The following is a 20,052-nucleotide window of genomic DNA, read 5'->3' on the forward strand; positions in this document are numbered from 1 at the left end:
GATACTGACCAGGTATACAAAAGCAAGCAAACTTGAACACGCGCCATCCGATAAGATGGGACGTGCGTGGTAATTGAAGTCAGCCCCTAGGCCCACACTCTGCATCCCATTCCAGGAGCTTCAGACGAAAACATGCAGAATCAACCAAAGGAAAGGATAAAAATCTTCCACAAACTCCCTTGCTCCACACTCCCTGCCCTCAGTGAACAGGATCCAGATGTGTCTCTTCCCACAGGCAGATGTTTTCTGACACGCGTTACAGGCACAGGACACGGTCCCCACCCCCCCAGGGAAGATTGCCCCACACCCAGGGGCTTGCCTAGGGCCTCACAAAGCCTTCTGCTCCAGGCCCAGACCTTGAGGGCAGTAGGAGAAGTCCCCATTCCCTGACTCACAGGCCTGAGGCCCTGCCTGTCCCCCCTGCCCCCAAAGAATCTCTCCCATTGCTCACGTGAGATCCAGACTCTCCCTGGGTCATGGGGACCTCCAGGGGAAGAACTGCAGAGCTGGTGACCTGAGCTGCCTGCAGGTCAGGGAAGGAAGTCTGACCTATCATCCTACAGTTCCCTCTTCAGCCTGGGTGACTTTCCCATCAAGCAACTTCAGAGAGCCTCAAAGATCTGCACTTCCCAGGGGACGCCCTAGGGGGCCCTGGCAGGGGAGGCAGGGGGACAAAGCTCCAGAACCCCCCCACCCCAGCTTCAATCACAGCATCTGCTCTTCTCTGTTCATACTCATGTAAGAAACCATTTGAAGAAAAGACCCCGCTATTTACAAAAATAAAAAGTACAAAAACGCTGATCTAGTATAAAGCTCTCATTTCACAGGTGGGAAACTGGGGACTGGAGAGTGACATGTAGTGACATGTCCAAGAACACACAGAGAAGTGCCCGGGGAGCAGGACAAGGCCTCATCCTCCCCAAAGGTGCAAGGACAGTCCTTGGATGGCAGGCCTCCAAACCTGTCAGGTGCCCACCTGAGAACTCACTGCATCCACCTGGGACAGGAGAGGTGGAAGAGCCCTTACCTCGGCAGTGGGGCCCCTCGTCCGACCCATCTGTGCAGTCCTGGACCCCGTTGCAGAGGCGGGACATGAGAATACACAGCTCGGTGCCCAGGCAATTGTGTTCGTTCGGCTGACATCGCTGGGTCTTACTCTGTGGACCTGGGGGCAGATGGAAAGGCCAGCATGACTTTGCTGGCTACAGAGGCTGTCTGCCTAGTTGTTCACTGGGGGAGGGAGTGGGGAACTGGGACTGGGGTTTCAGGCACCTGCACTTTTTAGATCTCAGGAGGCCTAGGGCCTGGATAGACTCTTCAACCTCGAGCTCTCCTCTGCCATTCCCAATAGCAGCTACACACCTGGGAGCCGCCAGGTGGAGGGGAGAACTAGGTTTTAGCAAAGAGTCCACTCCCCAAATGCCCCATGCTGTGGACCCCAATGCCTCACATTCTACACTCAGGAGACAAAGTACACCTCCTTCCCATAGCTCCCCAGGTCACAGAGCCTGGGGCTGAGAGCTGGACCAAGTCTTCTAGAACTGCACTTCTCAATATGCAGCATCATACGTGGCTACTGAGCACTTGAAATGTGACTAGTTCCAACTGTAAGGATAAAATGCACACTGGCAAAAACAAACAAAAAACAATGGGAGTTCCCTGGTGGCCAAGTGGTTAGGGCTCGGTGCTTTCACTACCGTGGCCCTGGATTCAATCCCTGGTCAGGGAACTAACATCCCGCAAGCCACATGGCATGGCCGAAAACAAACAAACAAATGAATGAATAAATAAAATAAAATGCACACTGGCTTTTGAAGACTTAATACCACAGCCACAAAAAAGAATGCAAAAGATCTCATTAATACTTTTAAACAAATAATATACTGAAATGATAATAGTTTGGATACACTGGGTAAAATAAAATTGAAATTAATTTCACCTGATTATTTTTACCTTTTTGAATGTGGCAACTAGAAAATTTCGAAATTGTGTACATGGTTTGCATTATATTTCTATTGGATGCACTGTTATAGACCCCCAGCCCCAGAGCAGCTTGCCTGATGCAAGGCTTTGGAAATGGTCAAAGGCTGTGGCCCACTGATGATGTCTTGGTACTTCCTTTGTTGCCCAAGAAGATAGGCTGGGGGGAGGGCAGGGTAGAGCTCCTGAGGGGATTCTAAGGAGGCCAGGTGACCTAGGGCGCTGGCTGAACCTGTGGGCTGGTAGACAGACCACTGCCCATTGGCTCCCAAGCCTGGACAAGGTGTGAGAGAGTGTCTGTATGTGAGTGCACCTGTCCGCCTGTGCCTGGTAGGAGTCCGCGTGCACAGGTGAGGGAGGTGTGTACCGTGGAGCAGAATGGTGTGGAGTGAGGGTGAATCTGTGAATCTCCACGTGTGCTGGTGCTTCTGGCCTCAGTATGTGCATTTCCATGTCCTTTTGGGAGCGAGTCTGGGTTTGTGTGTGAGTGTCTGGGAGCATCTGTCTGAGTGCAGGTTGTGTCTCTGCATCCCCATTTCAGAGTGTTGACTCTGCGTTGCTGTGAGAGCGTGTCTGTGCCAGCATCTGCCTCTGTCTGTGTATGTCGGGGAGGGTGGAGGGGAGTGAGTCAGTGCCCGGGAGGGGCTGAGTGTGGGTGTGACGGGTCCAGGAGTGTGCATGAGTGGGGACAGTGTGGGGATGTGTATAAGGTGGGGTTTACATCAAATTAAAGGGAGGATGGATAAAAAGAGCCAGATCCGGACCTTCCGCATGGCTTTCTTTATCCCTAACGCCAAGCATTGGGGTCAGAAATGTGGGGCATAAAGACGGCATCAGACAAGAAGATGCTCCAGGCTGAGCCACCCCCCCATACAAACACTTGCAGAATATCCCTGGCTCCCACACCTCCAGGGCAGGGTATGGGGGTGAGGCAGAGAGAACTGGTGGCTCCCTTTCTGGCCCTAAAATTACCCCTAATAATTATGGGTGAGGGTGTGGAGATGGGGCTGGGACAGGATAAAGCCAGAGAGAGAACGGAGACAGACCTAGGAATGCAGGGTTCCCTAGACCCCAGCCCAGATTAGCCCAGCAGGGGAGAGACTCTGCCAGCTGCCCAGGACTCTAGGGTCCCGCCAGAAAGTCCTCCACTCCCCCCCACTGGCAGGGTAAAGCCTGGGTGGGGACCTTTCTCCCAGTTTAAACAGCTGCCTCTGATTACACCACTTACGGAGGGCAGGGGGAGAGGGGGAGGGCGGGAAATGTGCAGGGGTGGGGCTTCTGGTACAGAGACTGAGCAAGAGCCAGTGGCCTTTGGCCTGGGAGCCTGAGGACAGGAAGGGGACCCAGCAAGACCTGGGGGCACTCATTAAGGATCAGGAGGTTCAGAGGTGGGAAGAAGAGGGATGAGCCAGAAAGGAGGGGAGCCTGGGCCCTCTCCTTCCAGCAAAGCTGTCAGCCCAGAGAACACAATCTCTGGCTGGCTTGGGAGTATAGCAGCTGAGGGAGCTCATTTCTGAGCACACCAAGCACCATGCCGGGCTCTTTGAAGAGGGGGAGAGGACAGTTTTAGCTGTGTCATGTACAAACAATCATAGAGCAAGGTCCACACCAGGCTAGAGCTCAACTGTCCTCATCCCAAACTGCCTGGGCCAAAAGGAAAAGGCATAAATCGGTGGTGTGGGGGAGGGATCCAGAAAAGGCACTTACAAATCTCGGGAGCCTCATCAGATCCATCGGGGCAGTCCCTCTCACCATCACAGCGCCAGCCCTTTGAGATACAGGTGATCTGGTCTCTGCAGGCAAACTGCTTGGGGCTGCAAGTCTTAGGGACTGGGGGCAAGGGAAGAGAACAGGGGTGTGAATGAGGGATGGAGGCCAACTCTATGGCCTTAAAGCCCTCTAGGGCTCCTCCTCCTCCCCCAGCATCAGTCTCCATGTGGCCCAGACTCTGACCCACAGTCCATGTGTTGGGGCACGTGGCTGGGGTTCACTCCTGGAAAACTGCGTACCTGCGACGGTGGGAGGGGAAGGATGCAGGGAGCACATTTAATTGCCCCCCACTCAGTCCCGAAGACTGCCTGTTCAGTGTGCCCTCCCCCAGTCCTCAGGGTCAAAACCCTTGCTGTTCTCTGTTACTCTGGTCAGACACCAGCAACCCCACTTTGCTGACTGAGAGTGATGGGGCATTTAGGCCATTGACGTGTTTTCTCTTTATCTTCCTCCCTATCTCACCAGAGGTCCAGAGCTGGTCTTTTCTAACCTCTCTGCTCCTTCGCCCTCTGGGACACTTTTGGTCCCTGGGACCCATCATCCTGCCCATCTCCAACTCCTGACCACCAGGTCCCCAGATGGGATGTGTGTCTGGGGTGCCCTTGGCACAGTGGTGGCTTGGAGATGGCATCAGCAGAGGAGCACTGCCTCCACCTGCATTCTCTAAAGACACAGCCTCCCTTGCTGGTTAGACTTTCAGCAGATGCCCCCAGAGGTAAGAAGCACCTAAGATTGCTCAGGATGACAGAGCTGGAGAGCTGAGGCAGGGGGATGGCTGGGGTGACCTGTAGAAGCTGGTTTCAGCCCAGCCGACCTGTTAAGGTCCTATATCCGGGACCTCTTTGCCCTAACCCTTCACCCCCACCAGCTTCCCTCTGCTCCTGCCCCATTCTCTTACCTCATTCTCCGAGGATGAATTAAAGATGGTAACACTAACTCTCACTGTTACCTCAGTATGTGCCAGGAAATGTGGTACACTAGTTCTTTCCATGTATCATCTCATTTAATCCTCTCCACAATATGACAAAGTAGGTACTACTAATACCACCATTTCCTAGATGAGGAAACCAAGCCTCAAAGAAGGTGGGTTCACACAGCAGGCAAGTGACAAAATCAGGACTCATACCAGTTGAGCTGACTCTAAGCTTTTAACCAACCAGTGCACACCAGTCTCCCCATTCTCACTGAGAGGTTCTCAGGAGTTGTTCCTCCCAATCCCGTCACCATGCCCTCTATGGAAGAAAAGTACCCCCCTCCTTCACCCCCAACCAGTCTCCCAGCCCTTCATCGCCTCTTCCTTGGTCTCTGGCAATCCCATTTCTCTTCGGCTGTCGTGCACTGGAAACCAGCTCTGTGCCAGGCACTGCGCTAGGCACTGGGGTGCCAGGGAGGGGCGAGATGGCCCCTCAGGAGCCACAGCATCCTGGGAAGACAGCAGGGCAGAGTGAGCTCGGGGCTGGGACGGAGCAGAAGGAAAGTATGTCAGGGCTCTGAGCAGGGAGGGATGGAGTCTGAGGGGAGCCACACTGAGAAGACGTCCTCCCTCCCTAACCCCCACCTCTGGCAGAGGGGACTGCACTCAGGCCCCTGGCCAGGATGAGAGCCGAGTTCAGGAAACACATCAAGGATGGCCTGGCTAGGCCCCCGGCCCCGGAGTCCCCCTCCCCTCCCCCCCACCCTGAGCAGGGAATAAAGGCCCCTTGAGGAGGTGGATAATGCTGAGTTCATTGCCCCACTGGGCCAGCTGTGAGGTCTTCCCGGGGAAACAGCCCGCCAGCCTAGTTAGCATGCCGGAGAACGGTCCTCTTCCCCTGGCCAGCCGAGACTGGCTGGTCGGGGGGCGGGTAGAGGGGGCTGGAATGGGACTCAGAGGCAGATGGGCTGTTTGGAGCCCAGAAAGGCCCCCATGCCACCCCTGCCTCCACCTGGACTCTTAGTCCACGCCCCCTCTCCTCCCCAGGGTAGAACTCACAGCCCAGGCCTGAGGTCACCGGTTGGTCACTCCAATCTCCCCTCCATTCCGAGTCCCAGCCACGATCCCCTCCTCCTTTGGCCCTCACTTTGTCCCCCCGCTGTCCCCCACCCCCATTTTTGGCCTGAACTCGACAGAGGAAACAGCAGCTGGCAAACTCCGAAAGCTGGAATGAGAGAGATTCACAAACCAGATGTGCTCTTGCAGAGGGAAGGGAGCGGGGGATGGGGAGTGAAAGGAAGAGGAGCGCTCAGGGCCCCTGTCCCACAGCAGCATCCCTTTGGGCCGGGGCAGGGGGACTGGAGGTGCACGTCTCCCACAGGTCAGGGCAGCACAAGGGTCTCGAGAGATGTGAAAGAACTTCCTTTCCATCAGGGATGGTGGAGAAAGCCCTAGGAATCTCAAGTGTGAAGGCTGAGGCCTGTCTTTGATTTCCTTCAGGGGGAAGAGGGGAGGAAAGAAACAAATAACCTACTTTGGGGCAGTCTACACAGCCAAGGGAAGCCTCACTTGGAGGCAGAGGGAGCTGCAGTGCGGTGGGGTAGGAAACTTGTCATCTGCTTAGGGCCAGCAGCCAACCCCACTGCCCTCAGCTGCGCCTTCCGCATCTGATGCCAGCACCCAGGAAACCCACCTCTGTGGCCTTAGATGAGGGAACAACGTGGCCTTAAGTTCAGGAGCAACTAGAGGCCTCCCCTGCCTCCCGCCCCTCATGAGACTTGGGGCTTTCTAAGGATATGAGCTAACATTTTTCAACATGGTCACTCTGTGTCAGCCACTGAGCTGAAACACTTTGTACACATTAACTCATTTAGATCCTCAAACCCTGTGACGTGGGTACTGTTGCAATCCCCATCATACAGATGAGGGAACTGAGGTACAGAGCAATTAGTGACTGAACCGGCGGTTCCTCACTGGCCACGATGATGGAGCCACATGAAGAAGGATGAAGAAGGGAAATGGCAGGGTCCTCTGGGGCTCGGAGTGGGGACAGGGATTATAGGAGGTGGCAGTGGCCTTCAGGGCTCCTCAGAGAGGAGGGGAGAGGGTGGAGAAGAGGGAAAGGGACAAGAACGGGACAGAAGAGGGAAGAGAGGAGGGAGAAGAAGGAGGAGAGGACTACGGAGGGAGAGCGAGTGAGGTTGCAGAGAGAACGCCAGGACACAGGGGCCGTCTGTTCTCAGCTTTGCCCGGAGATGAATGTGACCGCCATGCTAACTCTGGCCAACACCCCTGCCCCCCCTCAAACCCAGGCACCCAGCCCAGCCATGGCCCCCAGGGCCACCAAGATGGAGCCAGAACGGGAGGTGTAGGGTTGGGTGTGCATCCAGACACAACACGGACCCCGCTGCCCTGCTTGAGCCTTGGCTGTCGTCCTGTCCCATTCTGGGACCTTGGGGGCAGGGTGGGGAAGGGCGGTGAGAGGGCCTGACCAGAGTAGAGAGGGTGACTGGGAAGTACAGCCCTGAGGGAGTCTTCTCCAGAGGAGGGGACCCATCCGTTGATCCCCTTGGGAGCAGAGATGGAGAGGAAGAGAGGTGGTGAGATTTCCTAAAGACCCAGGAGACCCGAGACAGGGTAAGCGTGAAAAAGACCCCTGAGACCCTTTTCAAGAGCTGACACAGCAGAGGGAGAGATAGGCTGTGTATCAGGGGATGTTTTCTGAAAGGAGCCACGTGATATATCTAAGGGAACAGAGGAGCCAGGGGGTGGCCAGGGGGTGGGGGGCAGAGCCTGCAGGAATCTAAACTTTCAGACATATGGGGGTGGGACAGCAGGGGCCTCCCAGACCCTAACCAAGAGCTTTTCACTGAATTTTATGTATTTTGGGTGTTACCCGGTGGCTCCTTCCCGCAGCTCAGCGAGGCTCAGACACATTTTTGTCATTCCTGAGTCTGGGCCTCTGCTTTGCGGCCTGGACAGACAGACAGGATGGCTTGGGCTGCTGGGGGAGGGGAAGGGTCTCCCCCTCCATCCTGAGTCAATATTGACTCAGCAGGACATTAGCCTGACCTCCCCACCATCTTTTCCTTTCCCCACAAGTAAAATCAGACCCTTCGAATGTCTCCAGAGGTCAGCATATCTCTCACCAGGCCTTTAGAAGCCCTTCCCACCTACCCCCCAACACACACACAGCTTATGCGCTGCAGAAGTAAAAGCTCTAAGCTCCTGACCCATTCCTCACACCTTTCTCCAGTTCTCAGGTCATGAGGAAGTTCTGCCAGAAGTCTAACCTCCCTCCTCCTTTCTGAATTATCTGCACTCCCTCTCTTACTCAACCCACAAAGGGTATCAAGTTCCCTTCTTCCAGAAACATTCTCTCCAAAATTAGTGGAGGGGGAAGAAGAGAGAGGAACTTGGAGGAAAGTGGAGGGAGAACTTTCACTGCCGAACTGGATATTCCAAGCTTGGCCTGGGAGGGGAAGAATAACTCCAAAATGGCGAGCACGTGGGAAAGCCCAGGAGAGACTTCTGCTCCCAGGTAGTTTTCAAGATACCAAGAGGCCTGGATGGAGGTGGATGGAGACAGACAGAGACAAAGCAAGAGACAGAGACTGAGAGAGACAAGACAGAGAATGCCACAAAGGATGAGAGAAGGATGAGATAAGAGAGATGAGAGGATGAGAGACAGAGGTTGTTTGAGGCCAAGAGAGCACACACCAATGATAGACAGACAGAGGCAAAAACCAGGGAAGGGGTCTCAGCCGAGAGGTTGCCAAGACAATGACACAGTTGTCTTGGGATGAACCCGGAGAATAACATCCCTGAGACTCAGGGTGGGGAAGCCTATACCTTGACTTGGACAAAGAGAGTCCCTGCCCTAGCAGTGCCTGACCCAAGGGAGACTCAGAATAGGGGCCGCTGCCTCCCACGGAATTGGGAGGGTGGGAGGAAGGAAGACTGAAGCTCTTCAACAGGGAAGCCAAGGCCTCCAGGAGATTCTCATCTTCCCTGGGGGTGCAAGAGGGATAAATACCTCCCTTCCCTGTCCCTCACCACTTTCCCAGGGAGGTTTTACACTGGGGCCTGGGGCCACCGCACCGGAAGCAATCCGGAGCCAACTGCTTCCTTCTCCAAACAATGCAGGATCCTGCTAACCAGGCTGAAATCTGGGACCGAACACAGGGGCATGGGTCTAGGTTCTGCAAACACCCACACCCAGCACCCAGCTCCACCAGGTCAGGGACAGCTTGCATGGTCCCACTCAACTGCACTCAGATTCCCAAAGGGCAAGAAGCCCCCATCCAGAGCTGGAGGACTTGAATGCTGGAGAGTTCATAGAGGGTTGGGGAGGGAGGGGGTGGTGCCCTGACAGGAAACTACTGAGGGGAATAAGCCTTAGGCTTGGGGTTTTGATATGCAAAGGCTGAGACCACAGCAAGAGGAAAGAAAGTTAGACTTGGTAAGGAAGGGCTTCCCAAAGGTAAGGAAGGAGTTTTGTAAAGTTCCGGGGATTTGGACAGGATCTGGCTCTGGCCAGGGCCCCTGCTGACATCCTTAAGAGGCCCAGTGATGGGGAGTGGTTGGGGGCAAAAAAATATAGAGAAAATGGAGGAAGGGGGAGCAAGATTAGGAGAAAAGGAAGTCTTGAGAAGCAGCCTCAAACATCAAAATATCCCTCCATCCCCAAATCAATGTCCTACACATCCCTGGTTTGACAGATGAGGGTGAGGGGAGATGTCCAAGATCTGAGTCTGACCAGGGGAGAAAGGAGTTTGGAACCATCTCTCAAAGAGCCAGAAGGCAAACAACTCAGCCTCATAACTCACTTAACTGTCCAGTTTGTCTGATAAATGGTAATACACTAGCTCGAGGGGGTACGTGGAGATGGGTAGGAGAGAGGAAGGCAGCCAGCCCTCTCCACTACAAAATGTTCCTAATCTCAGCAGGAACCTCAATAACTCCTCTTCCCATTCCCCATTCCATCTGTTTCTCCATCCTCCCAGGTAGCAAGTATACTCAATTCTATCTACTAGCAGGGAGTGACATTGCTTCCCAAAGAGAAGGGGACCCTGGGAATTGGGTTCAGGCATAGCAGGGAAGGCAGAAATGGTGGAGAAGGACCCTAGGGCTGCTCCCTGGAGGGAAAGCAGCAAGGTCTGTGATAGCAGCAGAAAGGAAGGTTAGACATTGAGTCAGGTAAGCTGGAGCCAGGACGTGTCCTTCTCCAGAAAATGAAGGAGAAAGTTCCGTGTCTGTGGGCCTGAGACATGAGGGCAGGGGTGGGAATAGAGGAATCCCGAGGCTGTCCTAGACAACATTGGCCCTACAGGTCTGTGCAGTTTCCCCTTCCCACCCCACAGAATGGGGTAGAGCTGATGATTCACTATTCCCATTCTTAAGGTGAGAACAGTATGTGTGTTTGGGGAGGGGTCCTCTCTCCAGGACTTTGGATAGAGTTTGGTTTGAGCTGGGGTTACAGCTGTGGACTGGGTGGAAACTTACAAAAGCGTGGGAGACCATTAAGGAAAACACATCCAGTCTCCCTCTTCCACTCACCACCCACCAACTTGGTGTGGCAGACAGAACCGCTCTGGAACCCTGGGGGTGAAGCTCCCTGGGGCCATTCCTGACCAGGCTGGGGACCTTTTCTGCTCTCCACAGAGACCTCCTTTTCCCTCTGCCTAACTCCATCCACCTCCCATCGTGGGGCTCTTGATGGGTCACTCTCTCTTAAAATTTTTTTCTATCCCTCCCAGAAGCCGCTGTACCCAAATCTTTCTGCCTCAGTTTCCCCTCTCACTTCACAGGGCTGAGAACAAGAGGAAACAACATGCATAACTGAAGAAGTCATGGGCAAGGGCTAGTCTGAAGGGTATTCAGGGCACAGCCTCTTTCCTCCTTTTGGGCAGATAATTGATGTGGGGTGGGGGTTAGGCAGACAGAGTCCCCAAGACGGCATAATTGAGAGCTACTGAATATATTGTCTTTCTGGGCACAGCTACTTCCTGACCCCCTAACCTCCCTCCTCCCACTGAAGCAAGTTGTGGGGAGGGGAAGAGAGAGAGAGAGAGATAGTCTGGTTTCAGAGAAAAACTTTCCCAATCACAGTCTGGCAAAATTTAGAAGATGGAGGAGGGGTGCATGATGGTATTGGGTCCAGATTTTTCCCTGGATGAGAGGACTAAAATGACGGGAAGGGATGAGATCCCACCCCTTCCAAATCAGGGGCCCAGCCCAGCCCAACCCCATGACCCCAGCTCAGAGCTTGAGCAAGACTTGAACCAGTGACTCACAAGTAAGAGGGAAAATAGCTGACATTAAAGAAAGGCAAGAGGGCACCCCATTTCTCCAAAAGGACACAGTTCTAGCCCAAACCTAACTGCAGTATACAAAGTGTGTGCGTATGAGGGGAGGAGGGGAAATGGTGGAGAGAAATATACACATCTACCAAGGGAGCAGGGAATTAGGGGGTGGGGGCATAGCCATAACCCCATCCAGCCTCCAACTCTCCTTCCAGTACAAACTGTGATCAGACCAGAAGTCAGGGAGAAAGCAGCCTTCCTCCACCCTCCCACCTCAGCATTCCAGGCCATTCTACAGTCCCCTTCCCCAATGATGACATCTAACGTTTTTCATCTCAAAGCTCCCAGGAATTAAGAAGGAAAATTCAAAGTCATATAGCTTCGCCTTCCCCCACCCGCTACAGCCCCCAACACAGCCCTTTCCAGGCTACTGACAGAGGCCCTGAGAGGGGGAAGTGCTCATTTCGGAACCCAGGCTGGCAGCCCGCTGGATCCTGGACCCAGGCCTTCAAGCCCGGTCTCCAAGGGCCCAGATTCCACACCCAAGCAGGGGGCCCTCCCGTGGCCCTCTCTCTCCCCACCACAGCCATCCCCCCTGTCCTGCCTGCCCTCTGCCCAGCGGGGCACCCCTGACCCGGCTCCCCTTCCAGATGCAGAGGCCACTGCAAAAGGACCCCCGCCCCCTTTTGCAGCCAGTAAACAGCAAATCCGGATTCCTTTACAATTCAGATGTGTTGTGGGGGGGTGGAGGATGTAGGGGAGGCGGAGGCCCTCCCCCACCAGAGATAGGAAAAGAAGGCCTCTAGATGCCAGAATCAGAAAAAGGGGGATCCCTCCTCTCCCTTCCCAGGCCTCTGGTCTTTGTTTGGGCTGGGGGGGTCCCAGAAGCATCATTTGCCTGGGGCCCCTATCCTCCAAATTGGACCCCCATCCCCACCCCCAGTCAGGCCGCTGCTGTGTCAGCTGGGCTGGGATAACAAAAGGCACCCCCTCCCGCGTCTCCCTTTCCCATCCGAACGCAGGAGTGGGGGCTGGGGAGTGGGTGTCCCCAGGGGTCCAAGGGGGCCGCGGAATCTCACTCACCATCGACAGCGGCCGCGACCAGAGCTGAGAGCAGGGGCAGCAGCAGCAGCAGCGGCGGGGTCAGCATGGTGTGGGCTGATGCAAGCAGCAGCCCCCTGCCCTCTGGTCCTGTTACTTTTCGCCGTCGCCGCCCCCCCCCCAATTGGGGGGTCCCCTTTTTCCTCCTTCCTCCCTTCTCCTCCTCTATTCTTATCCTATCCTTCAGCAAAGCTCACCAGGGGTCTGGGTGAAGAGGTAGAGTTCGGAGCCCCGTGGGGAGGGCCTGCAGACGGGGGTGCACCCTCTGCCCCCAAATCCAAACCCTTCACCCCCGGCTTTTCTCTTCGTTCCTCTTTTTCCCCCTCCCGGGCGAAGCTCACAGCCCCATCTCCGAGCCGCCTCCGGCTGCAAAAATGCACAATTGGGAGGAGGCGGGGTGGGGGAGTGGGGGGCGTGGACCGGGTGGGGGAGCCTTCGGAAGGGGCCTGATGGAGCTATGGGGTCTCCCCTCGTTTCCGCCTCCTCAGTGCACGGGCCTGGAGCTCGCACCACTGTTCCCCGGACTGAGGTGCCGCGGGGCGGGCTGAGGGGGGGGGAGAGGGAGGGGACCGGGAGAGGAGGGAGGGAGAGAAGGGGCGGGGAAAGAAAAAAGGAGGGGGGAGAAAGAGCTACGCGGCAATCTTGTGAGTGCGCATGCGCCGATTTGGCGCGCTGCCCTGGGGAGGGGGAGTCAGAGCGGCGACCAGATTTGGATCTCTGGCTACCGGTCCGAGAGCGGGGGGTTCCCGGGGTCCCGCTGGCTGATTTTGGGCCTGGAGCGCCCATTCCCGTGACTGGGCCTTTCTCCCTTGCGCTCGGGAGCTGAAGGGGCGAGGGGGGTTGGGCAGGGGGGTTGAGGAGAGCTGAGCGGCTTTTCTTTGAAACTCGGTGTCTTGCCCTAGAATTTCAGGCCCCGTCTGCGGATCCAAGACCGGGAGGTCTGGACAGAGGCCTGATCTCCTGGGGGAACCCTGACTGTGCCTTCCCATGACTGGGGTGGGGTCGGGGGCTGCCAGTCCGCGGGGAAGATGCGGGGAGAAGCTGAGCTTTGATTTGGAGACTTTGTAAAACCTGGACGGGGATTGGGGCCTGCGGCGGAGGGGGCGGGGTGGGGGAGGGGCCGAGACAGCCTGCCCCCACCTCGCTCCCGGACTTGGAGTAAACAGGGACACCCGCCGGGACACGCCGGAGCTTGTCCGCCCGCCTAGGGCTTGGGGATGGAGCCCACCTTAGTACCCGCCCCGCCCTGTTTGCCTGGCACCGGGAGAGGCAGGCCCTGGTTTGGAGGGAGGTGAATCACCAGCGGGTGGGGTTAAGGAAGGTCCACCCACCTTCGCCCCAAGAGGTCGGGGCTCATTTACTTTTTTGTTTGGTGTTTTGTTTTTTTATACCTTCTGACTGGCTTCCCACCAAGTCGGGGTTTTAGATTCCGGGCAACAGGGATTTGGAATAAGATGAGGGACTCTGGACCTCTGTTTCCAGGCCTCGAGTTCTAAGGAGGTGTCTGCTGAGTGCCGGACCTTTGTCCAAGCCTGAGTCCGTAAGGGAATGCTGCTTTGAGTCCACAGGGCGCCGAGCGGTTCCCAGAGCCCAGTGAATGTGCTTCTGGCCACTGCCCCCTTCTGGGCGGTGTTTTAAGGCTGTACCTTGGGTGTCTGACTTTCTGGTGTCTGGAAGTCAGAGATCAGGGAGACAGCAGGCGACGCCAGAAATTCACATTAGAGATGAGGGAGGCTTGCACCACCCTTCTCCCTTTTAAAGTTCTAGTCAAGGAAAGGCCCCAAATCCTCACGCCAGCCTGGCCCTGGCAGAAAGTGGAGCAGCATGGAGGACTTGTCTACTAATGGCAGTGAGAGCAAGAGAGGAATCCAGAAGGAGCTAGACCTTTTCACCAAACCAGAGCTTCCTCCTGGCTCGCTTTGCTCAGGGCCAAGGCCACCTGCCTTTAGTCTCCCAGGCCAGAAACCTCAGACTTACTGCCAACTTGTCTTCTGGGCCTTTCTCTCCTATACCAATCTTGCAAACCTGTGCTCAAGATTTGTCATTTTCTTCCTTTGAAATAGAGTTCAGACTTCCTCCATTTCCACTGCCGGAGTTTCTCTGGGCAGGGGTGGGGTCTTATTCATCCTTTCATCCAGACCTCATGGGCTAACACAGTGGTGGTCACATGGCAGGGACTTACTAAATGTTTTTAATGAACTCCTACTAGGTTCCTTCTTCTCCCAGGACCCCCTCCCCATGTTGTCATCCAGGTGAAGTCAGATTGAAACAGACTTCAGGTGGCTTTGCAAGGAAAAAGCTAGCTGGAGTGACCATACGTAGCCTGAGAGGGTTGTGAGGGGGCAGCCCCATTCCTCTCCCTGATACCTATCTCATGCAGGTAAATCTTCCTGGAACTGCTTTCCCTGTGTCTCTTCCTGGCTGGCAAACCTCTACTGGGTGTCTATAGACAATGGAATCAAATGTGAACTCTTCTCCCAGTCCTGGCCTCCCAATATCTGGCCTCAGCCAGCATATCGACACTTCTCATTTGCTACGTCCCAACCCCTGCTATCTCCTGAATGTGAATGTGTGTTTATTTTTATGAACGTTATATTGTAAAAAATGGTAATACTTAGTGGTTGCAAAATTCAGAGTATAGGAAGGTACAAGATGAAAAGTAAACTTGCCACTACTCTCCATCCTCCCATTCTTCAGTCCCACCCTCAGAATAACCACTACTAAGAGTTCCTTGGGTCTCCTTCCAAGAGGTTTTTTTTTTGAAATGATAAACAGGGAATTCCCTGGTGGTCCAGTGGTTAGGACTCCGTGCTTTCACTGCTGAGGGCCCAGGTTCAATCCCTGGTCGGGGAACTAAGACCCCACGAGCCACCTGGTGTGGCCAAAAAAAAAAAAAAAAGGCAAACAAATATAAATAAACATCTTTTAAAACCACAAATGAGCTCATACAGTATATACTGTTCCGGAACTTGCTTTTTTTTTCAGTTAACTCATCTTGATCCCTTTCCACACTGTACACACACATCTAGCTCACTCTTTGTATTGGCTGCTTGGAATCTCCTTGCTTGGATACTCCACAGTCTACTGGGATTGTTGGGCCCTTGGGTTATTTCCAATGTGTGAAGTGCTGAGGTTGTCTCTATAAGACAAGAGAATGCGTATTTCTACCTGAGCCTTTAATTATACTCTTCTCTCAGCTGCTTCCTACCCTCATCAGCAAGGCTCTCCTGTTATTCTCACTCTGCCCATCTCTCCTGTTCCAAACTTGCTCTCAAGATAGCCTCAGTACCGAGAATTTAGCACTTAATTTCGAGGGTTCTGTGTCCACCATCAGACCATATGGTGGTCCCTAAGGGCAGGTAACATGTCTTTTACTTCTTGTATCCACCCAGCATTAGGACCTCTTGATTGTTCAGTGGGTAAGCTGACAGGTGTGTTAGGACTAGGGGAGTCTGCACTGGTAGAAGAGACAATCATAATTAAGTACCATCAAACGGGATGTGACTGGAAGCATTTTCTCCATATTTCTCCTATAGCACCTATTATATAGTCCCTCTCTCCCTCAGCTTCTTCTCTTTCTCCCCACTTCTATTCAAAGAAGCTTTTTCCATCTTCAAACCCTTGGGTTGGAATTGTAACCAAATAGGGGAAACCAAGGAGGAATTCTCTGCAATCCATGATCGGAATATCAAGAATGGTGACAGTGGGCAAAGAAATTGGTGGAGAGGATATCCCCTTTTTTTGGATCTCCCAGCAGATTATTAAACATCTCCCTTTCCTGTCGACCGTAACAGGCACTGAGATGGGGCATTAAGGGGGCAGCTCTGGGACTGAATGTCAGGCCAGAGACTGATACCACCTAGTGGTCAGCTAAAGAAGTGTAAACAGGAAGAGTGTCTGAAGGGTCTGGTGGAAAGTGGGAAGAGAACCAAGATTTACTGAGTACTTACCATATACCAACTCCATGCAGTGGATTTTACATGGATTAGCTCATTTAAGTCTTATAACCGCCTTGTGGCATAAGTGTTCTTTTCAGTTTATAGATATGGAAATAGAGTCTCAGAAAAATTAAGGAATCTGCTCCAAAGCACAGTGCAGATTGGAGCCCAGTTTTCTTTCATTTAATAAACATTTATTAGGTACCTCATATGTGCCAGTTACATTGGTAAGCACTAGGGACAAGAGATGGAAACACACAGTCTCAGACTTCAAGAAGTGTACAGGTTAGTGGGGTTGTGCAATTAGATCACTGACAATTACAACAAAGTACCTTAATAACTGTGATAAAGGTACATGGCACAGAGGGAACCAGGGCAGGATACCTATTCCAGATAAGAGGGTCAAAGCAGGGCAGAGTAGATGATACCAGGTTATGTGTTGAAAGAGAGGAAGGAGATGATAAACAATGACAGAAGGAAAGTGTGTTTTAGGCTGGAGGACAGGCAAAGGCATGGAGGCATGAAGAAGTTTAAAACATTTGAGGCAATTATGGTATGGCTGAAGCTTAAGGTACTTATTGGGGAAGATAATGGATGAAGTATCAGGGAGCCTAATCAAAAGGGTGATTTTAGCCACACTAAGGACTTAGAATTTTTTTCTAGAAGTAGTGGGGAGCCAGGTGAGAAATTGATGAAGTCCTTAATGCACAAGCCATAGAGCTGAAGAGGAAGAGGATTCCAGGTAAAGAGGTAGGATCAAGTATATTAATTAGTTTATCATGTTGGCCTAGAGGATAGTGACAGGGAAAGCTGAGTCTAGAAACTGTGGCTCACATTAGAATGTTCTCAACTTCTCAGATTTTGGCGGCACATTAGAATCACCCGGGGAGTTTTAAAATCCCAGTGCTGACAAAAAAAATTCTCAGTGCCAGAGAACTTGTACTACCTGACTTCAAGACTTGTAAGCTACCGTAATCAAGACACTATGGTACTGGCATAAGGATTGACAAACAGATCCGTGGGATAGAATAGAGGGCCATAAATAGACTCACACTTAAACGTCATTTAATTTTGATGAAGATGTCAGAGCAATCCACTGGGAAAAGGAATATCTTTTCAACAAATTGTGCTGGAACAACTGAATATCCATATGGGAGAAATAAGTAAATCGTGATCCCTACCTCACACCATGTGCAAAAATTGATTCAAGATTAATGATAGACCTAAGCCATACAAGCTAAATCATAAGGTTTTTAGGTGAAGACATGGAATATCTTCATGACTTGGAAGTAGGCAAAAATTTCTTATGTCATGGAAAGCAATAACCATAAAAGAAAAAAATTGATAAAAGAAACATCAAAATTGAAAACTTTTGCTCATCAAAAGACACCATTAAGAAAATGAATAAGTAAGCCAAAAGGTAAGTAAAATATTGATCTCACAAAGAACTGGTATCCAGGATACATAAAAAAGTTCCTATAACAGTAATAAAAAGACACCCCATTTTAAAAAAATGGACAAAAGATTTGAACAGATACATCACAAAAGAACATGTATTAATGCCCAATAAGCACATGAAAAGTGCTCAATGTCTCTAGTCATCAAGAAAATGCAAATTAAAACCACAGTGAGATAATTCTCCATACTCACCAAAATCGTTAAACTTTAAAAAACTGACAATACCAAATGCTAGTGAGAATGTAGAGCAATTGGAATTCTCATACAGTGTTGGCAATGTAAAATGTACTATAAATTTGGAAAAATATGTAGCAGTTTCTTATATAACTAAGCACATATCTACCCCATGAGCCAGCAATTATACTCCTAGTTATTTATTCAAGAGAAATGAAAACGTATGGTCACACAAAGATTCAAAGAATGTTTGTTCATAGGGCTTCCCTGGTGAAGCAGTGGTTAAGAATCCGCCTGCCAATGCAGGGGACACGGGTTTGAGCCCTGGTCCGGGAAGATCCCACATGCCGCAGAGCAGCTATGCCCATGCACCACAACTACTGAAGCCCGTGCGCCTAGAGCCTGTGCTCCCCAACAAGAGAAGCCACCACAATGAGAAGCCCACGCACCGCAACGGTAGCCCCCGCTCCCCGCAACTAGAGAAAGCCCGCGCACAGCAAAGAAGACCCAATACAGCCAAAAATAAATAAATTAATTAAATAAATTTTTTAAAAAAAGAATGTTCATAGTAGTTTTCTTCATAATAGCCAAAAACTGGCTATGGCCCAGGTAGCTATCATTTTTTTAAAAAAGGATAAACAAACTATGGTATATCTCTACCATGGGATACTACTTAGTAATAAAAATGGACACACTATGTATATACACAACAACACGATAAATCTCAAGACATGGTGAGTAAAAGAAGCCAGACATAAAAGCACATCCTGGTTTTTTGTTTTGTTTTGTTTTGTTTTTAATTGAAGTATAGTTGATTACAATGTGTGCCGATCTCTGCTGTACAGCAAAGTGACTCAGTTATACACATATATACATTCTTTTTTTATATTATTTTCCATTATGGTTTATCACAGGATATGGAATATAGTTCCCTGTGCTATACATTAGGACCTTGTTGTTTATCCATTCTAAATGTAATAGTTCGCATCTACCAACCCCAAACTCCCAGTCCATCCCTCTCCCTCCAAAGCACATCCTGTTTTATTCCATTTATATGAATTCTAGAACAGACAAAACAAAGCTACCGTGGAAAAAACTAGAACAGTGGCTCCCCCAGGGGGTGGGGTGAGGATAATGACCTACATCTTGATAGGGATGTAGATGTCATACAGCAACCAAGTGGTAGGGCAAGGATTTGAACCCAGGTGGCCTGGCCCCAGAGGCCATGGTTTTAACCACGTTACATTGCTTTGCCCTCGTATGCTGCAGCCTTGAGTGTGGATGAGATTACAAGGAAGGGTAGCCTGTGAAGACAGGAGACTGAGAAGGAGCGCCCAGACAGGTAGGAGGAAGACTAGGAGAGAGGGACCATGAAAACCAGTGGGGGAATAGCTTATTCAAGAGTGGCTAACAGTGTTGAATACTGCTGAGCAGTCCAGACAGAAAAGGGACAGGCCATCATTCTAGGAGCGCATGTGTGACATGGGTCAGAACAGTTTCATTGGACTGGTGGGGGCAGTAGCCAGCTGGCAGTGTACTGAGGAGGTGAGGAAGGGAAGACAGGAAATGTGAATAACTTTCCCAAGAAGCTTGGCTGCACCGGGGCAGAGGGAAAGGCAAGACAGTAATTAGAGTGATAGTTAGAGGGCTGGAATTTCCTTGCAGAGGCTCAATCCTGATCACAGTTGACTCCATCCAGAGACGCCTGCTTTTGCCCACCCACCAGGGCTGCTAATTGTCCTTCTGTGAGGTGAAGGTCTGTTGGCCACAGTAAGCCCCTGACAGCCGCAGGGACCTTGACATTTGGGACCTTGAGATCAGCTGACCCCACCATTGCTCACATCCTGTCATCCTTGGCAGGCCTCAATGGGCGTTCACCCTTCTCCACTCAGCCTAGTGCTTCCTCTTCCTGACCACCCTTGCACTGCTCCCCAATCCCTTCCTTGCACAAGGCACTGGGTCACCCTTGGCTCAGATTATCCTTGCCCCTCTTTGCTTGGCTGAAACATGGCTCTTCCCTGAGGACACTCTTTTTTTTTTTTTTTTAAAGAGATATCACTTATTCTCCCAAGTGGACAAGTCAGGTGGTGGTGGGAGCAAGGGCAGTCAGCCTCCTCTGTGCTCTCCATTTCTTATAGTCAATGTGGCTCCACCAAAGTCTCAGTTAGGGATGCATCAAGCAGCAAGGACCAGAAGACCCAATTAAAGGAGACTGAATAAAGAGTTTTAGAACAGATCCAGGGCTGGTTGATTCATCAAGAGTTTTCTACCACTTCACGCTGATACTCTGTCTTCAGTGGTTGATGGTCCTTTCCTCACAGTTGCAATATGGTTGCAGCTATTCCAGACATCACATGTGGACTTGACATTGAAGAAAAACAAAATCTTTTCCAAGATCCTCCCAAAGTCCTAT

At 51.8% G+C, this 20,052-nt stretch overlaps 1 protein-coding gene across 3 annotated transcripts in view; it reads right to left on the reverse strand.

Annotated features, from left to right (window-relative positions):
* The window catches only part of LRP1 (LDL receptor related protein 1), a 79,596-nt gene extending 66,986 nt beyond the window's left edge, over positions 1-12,610 (reverse strand). For 2 of the 3 annotated variants that reach the window (XM_082421666.1, XM_082421664.1), the window contains exons 1-3: positions 12,052-12,610; positions 3,688-3,810; positions 1,028-1,165 (exon numbers count right to left, since the gene is read on the reverse strand). In XM_082421666.1, the coding sequence (XP_082277792.1) occupies positions 1,028-1,165; positions 3,688-3,810; positions 12,052-12,118 (328 nt within the window). In that variant the 5' untranslated portion in view covers positions 12,119-12,610. The remainder of the gene's footprint in view (positions 1-1,027; positions 1,166-3,687; positions 3,811-12,051) is intronic. The other variant, XM_082421665.1, reaches the window with a different exon arrangement.
* Between the last annotated feature and the right edge of the window lie 7,442 nt (positions 12,611-20,052).

This window comes from Balaenoptera physalus, assembly GCF_965194825.1.
Source record: "Balaenoptera physalus genome assembly, chromosome: 13".
NCBI classification, from domain to species: domain Eukaryota; kingdom Metazoa; phylum Chordata; class Mammalia; order Artiodactyla; family Balaenopteridae; genus Balaenoptera; species Balaenoptera physalus.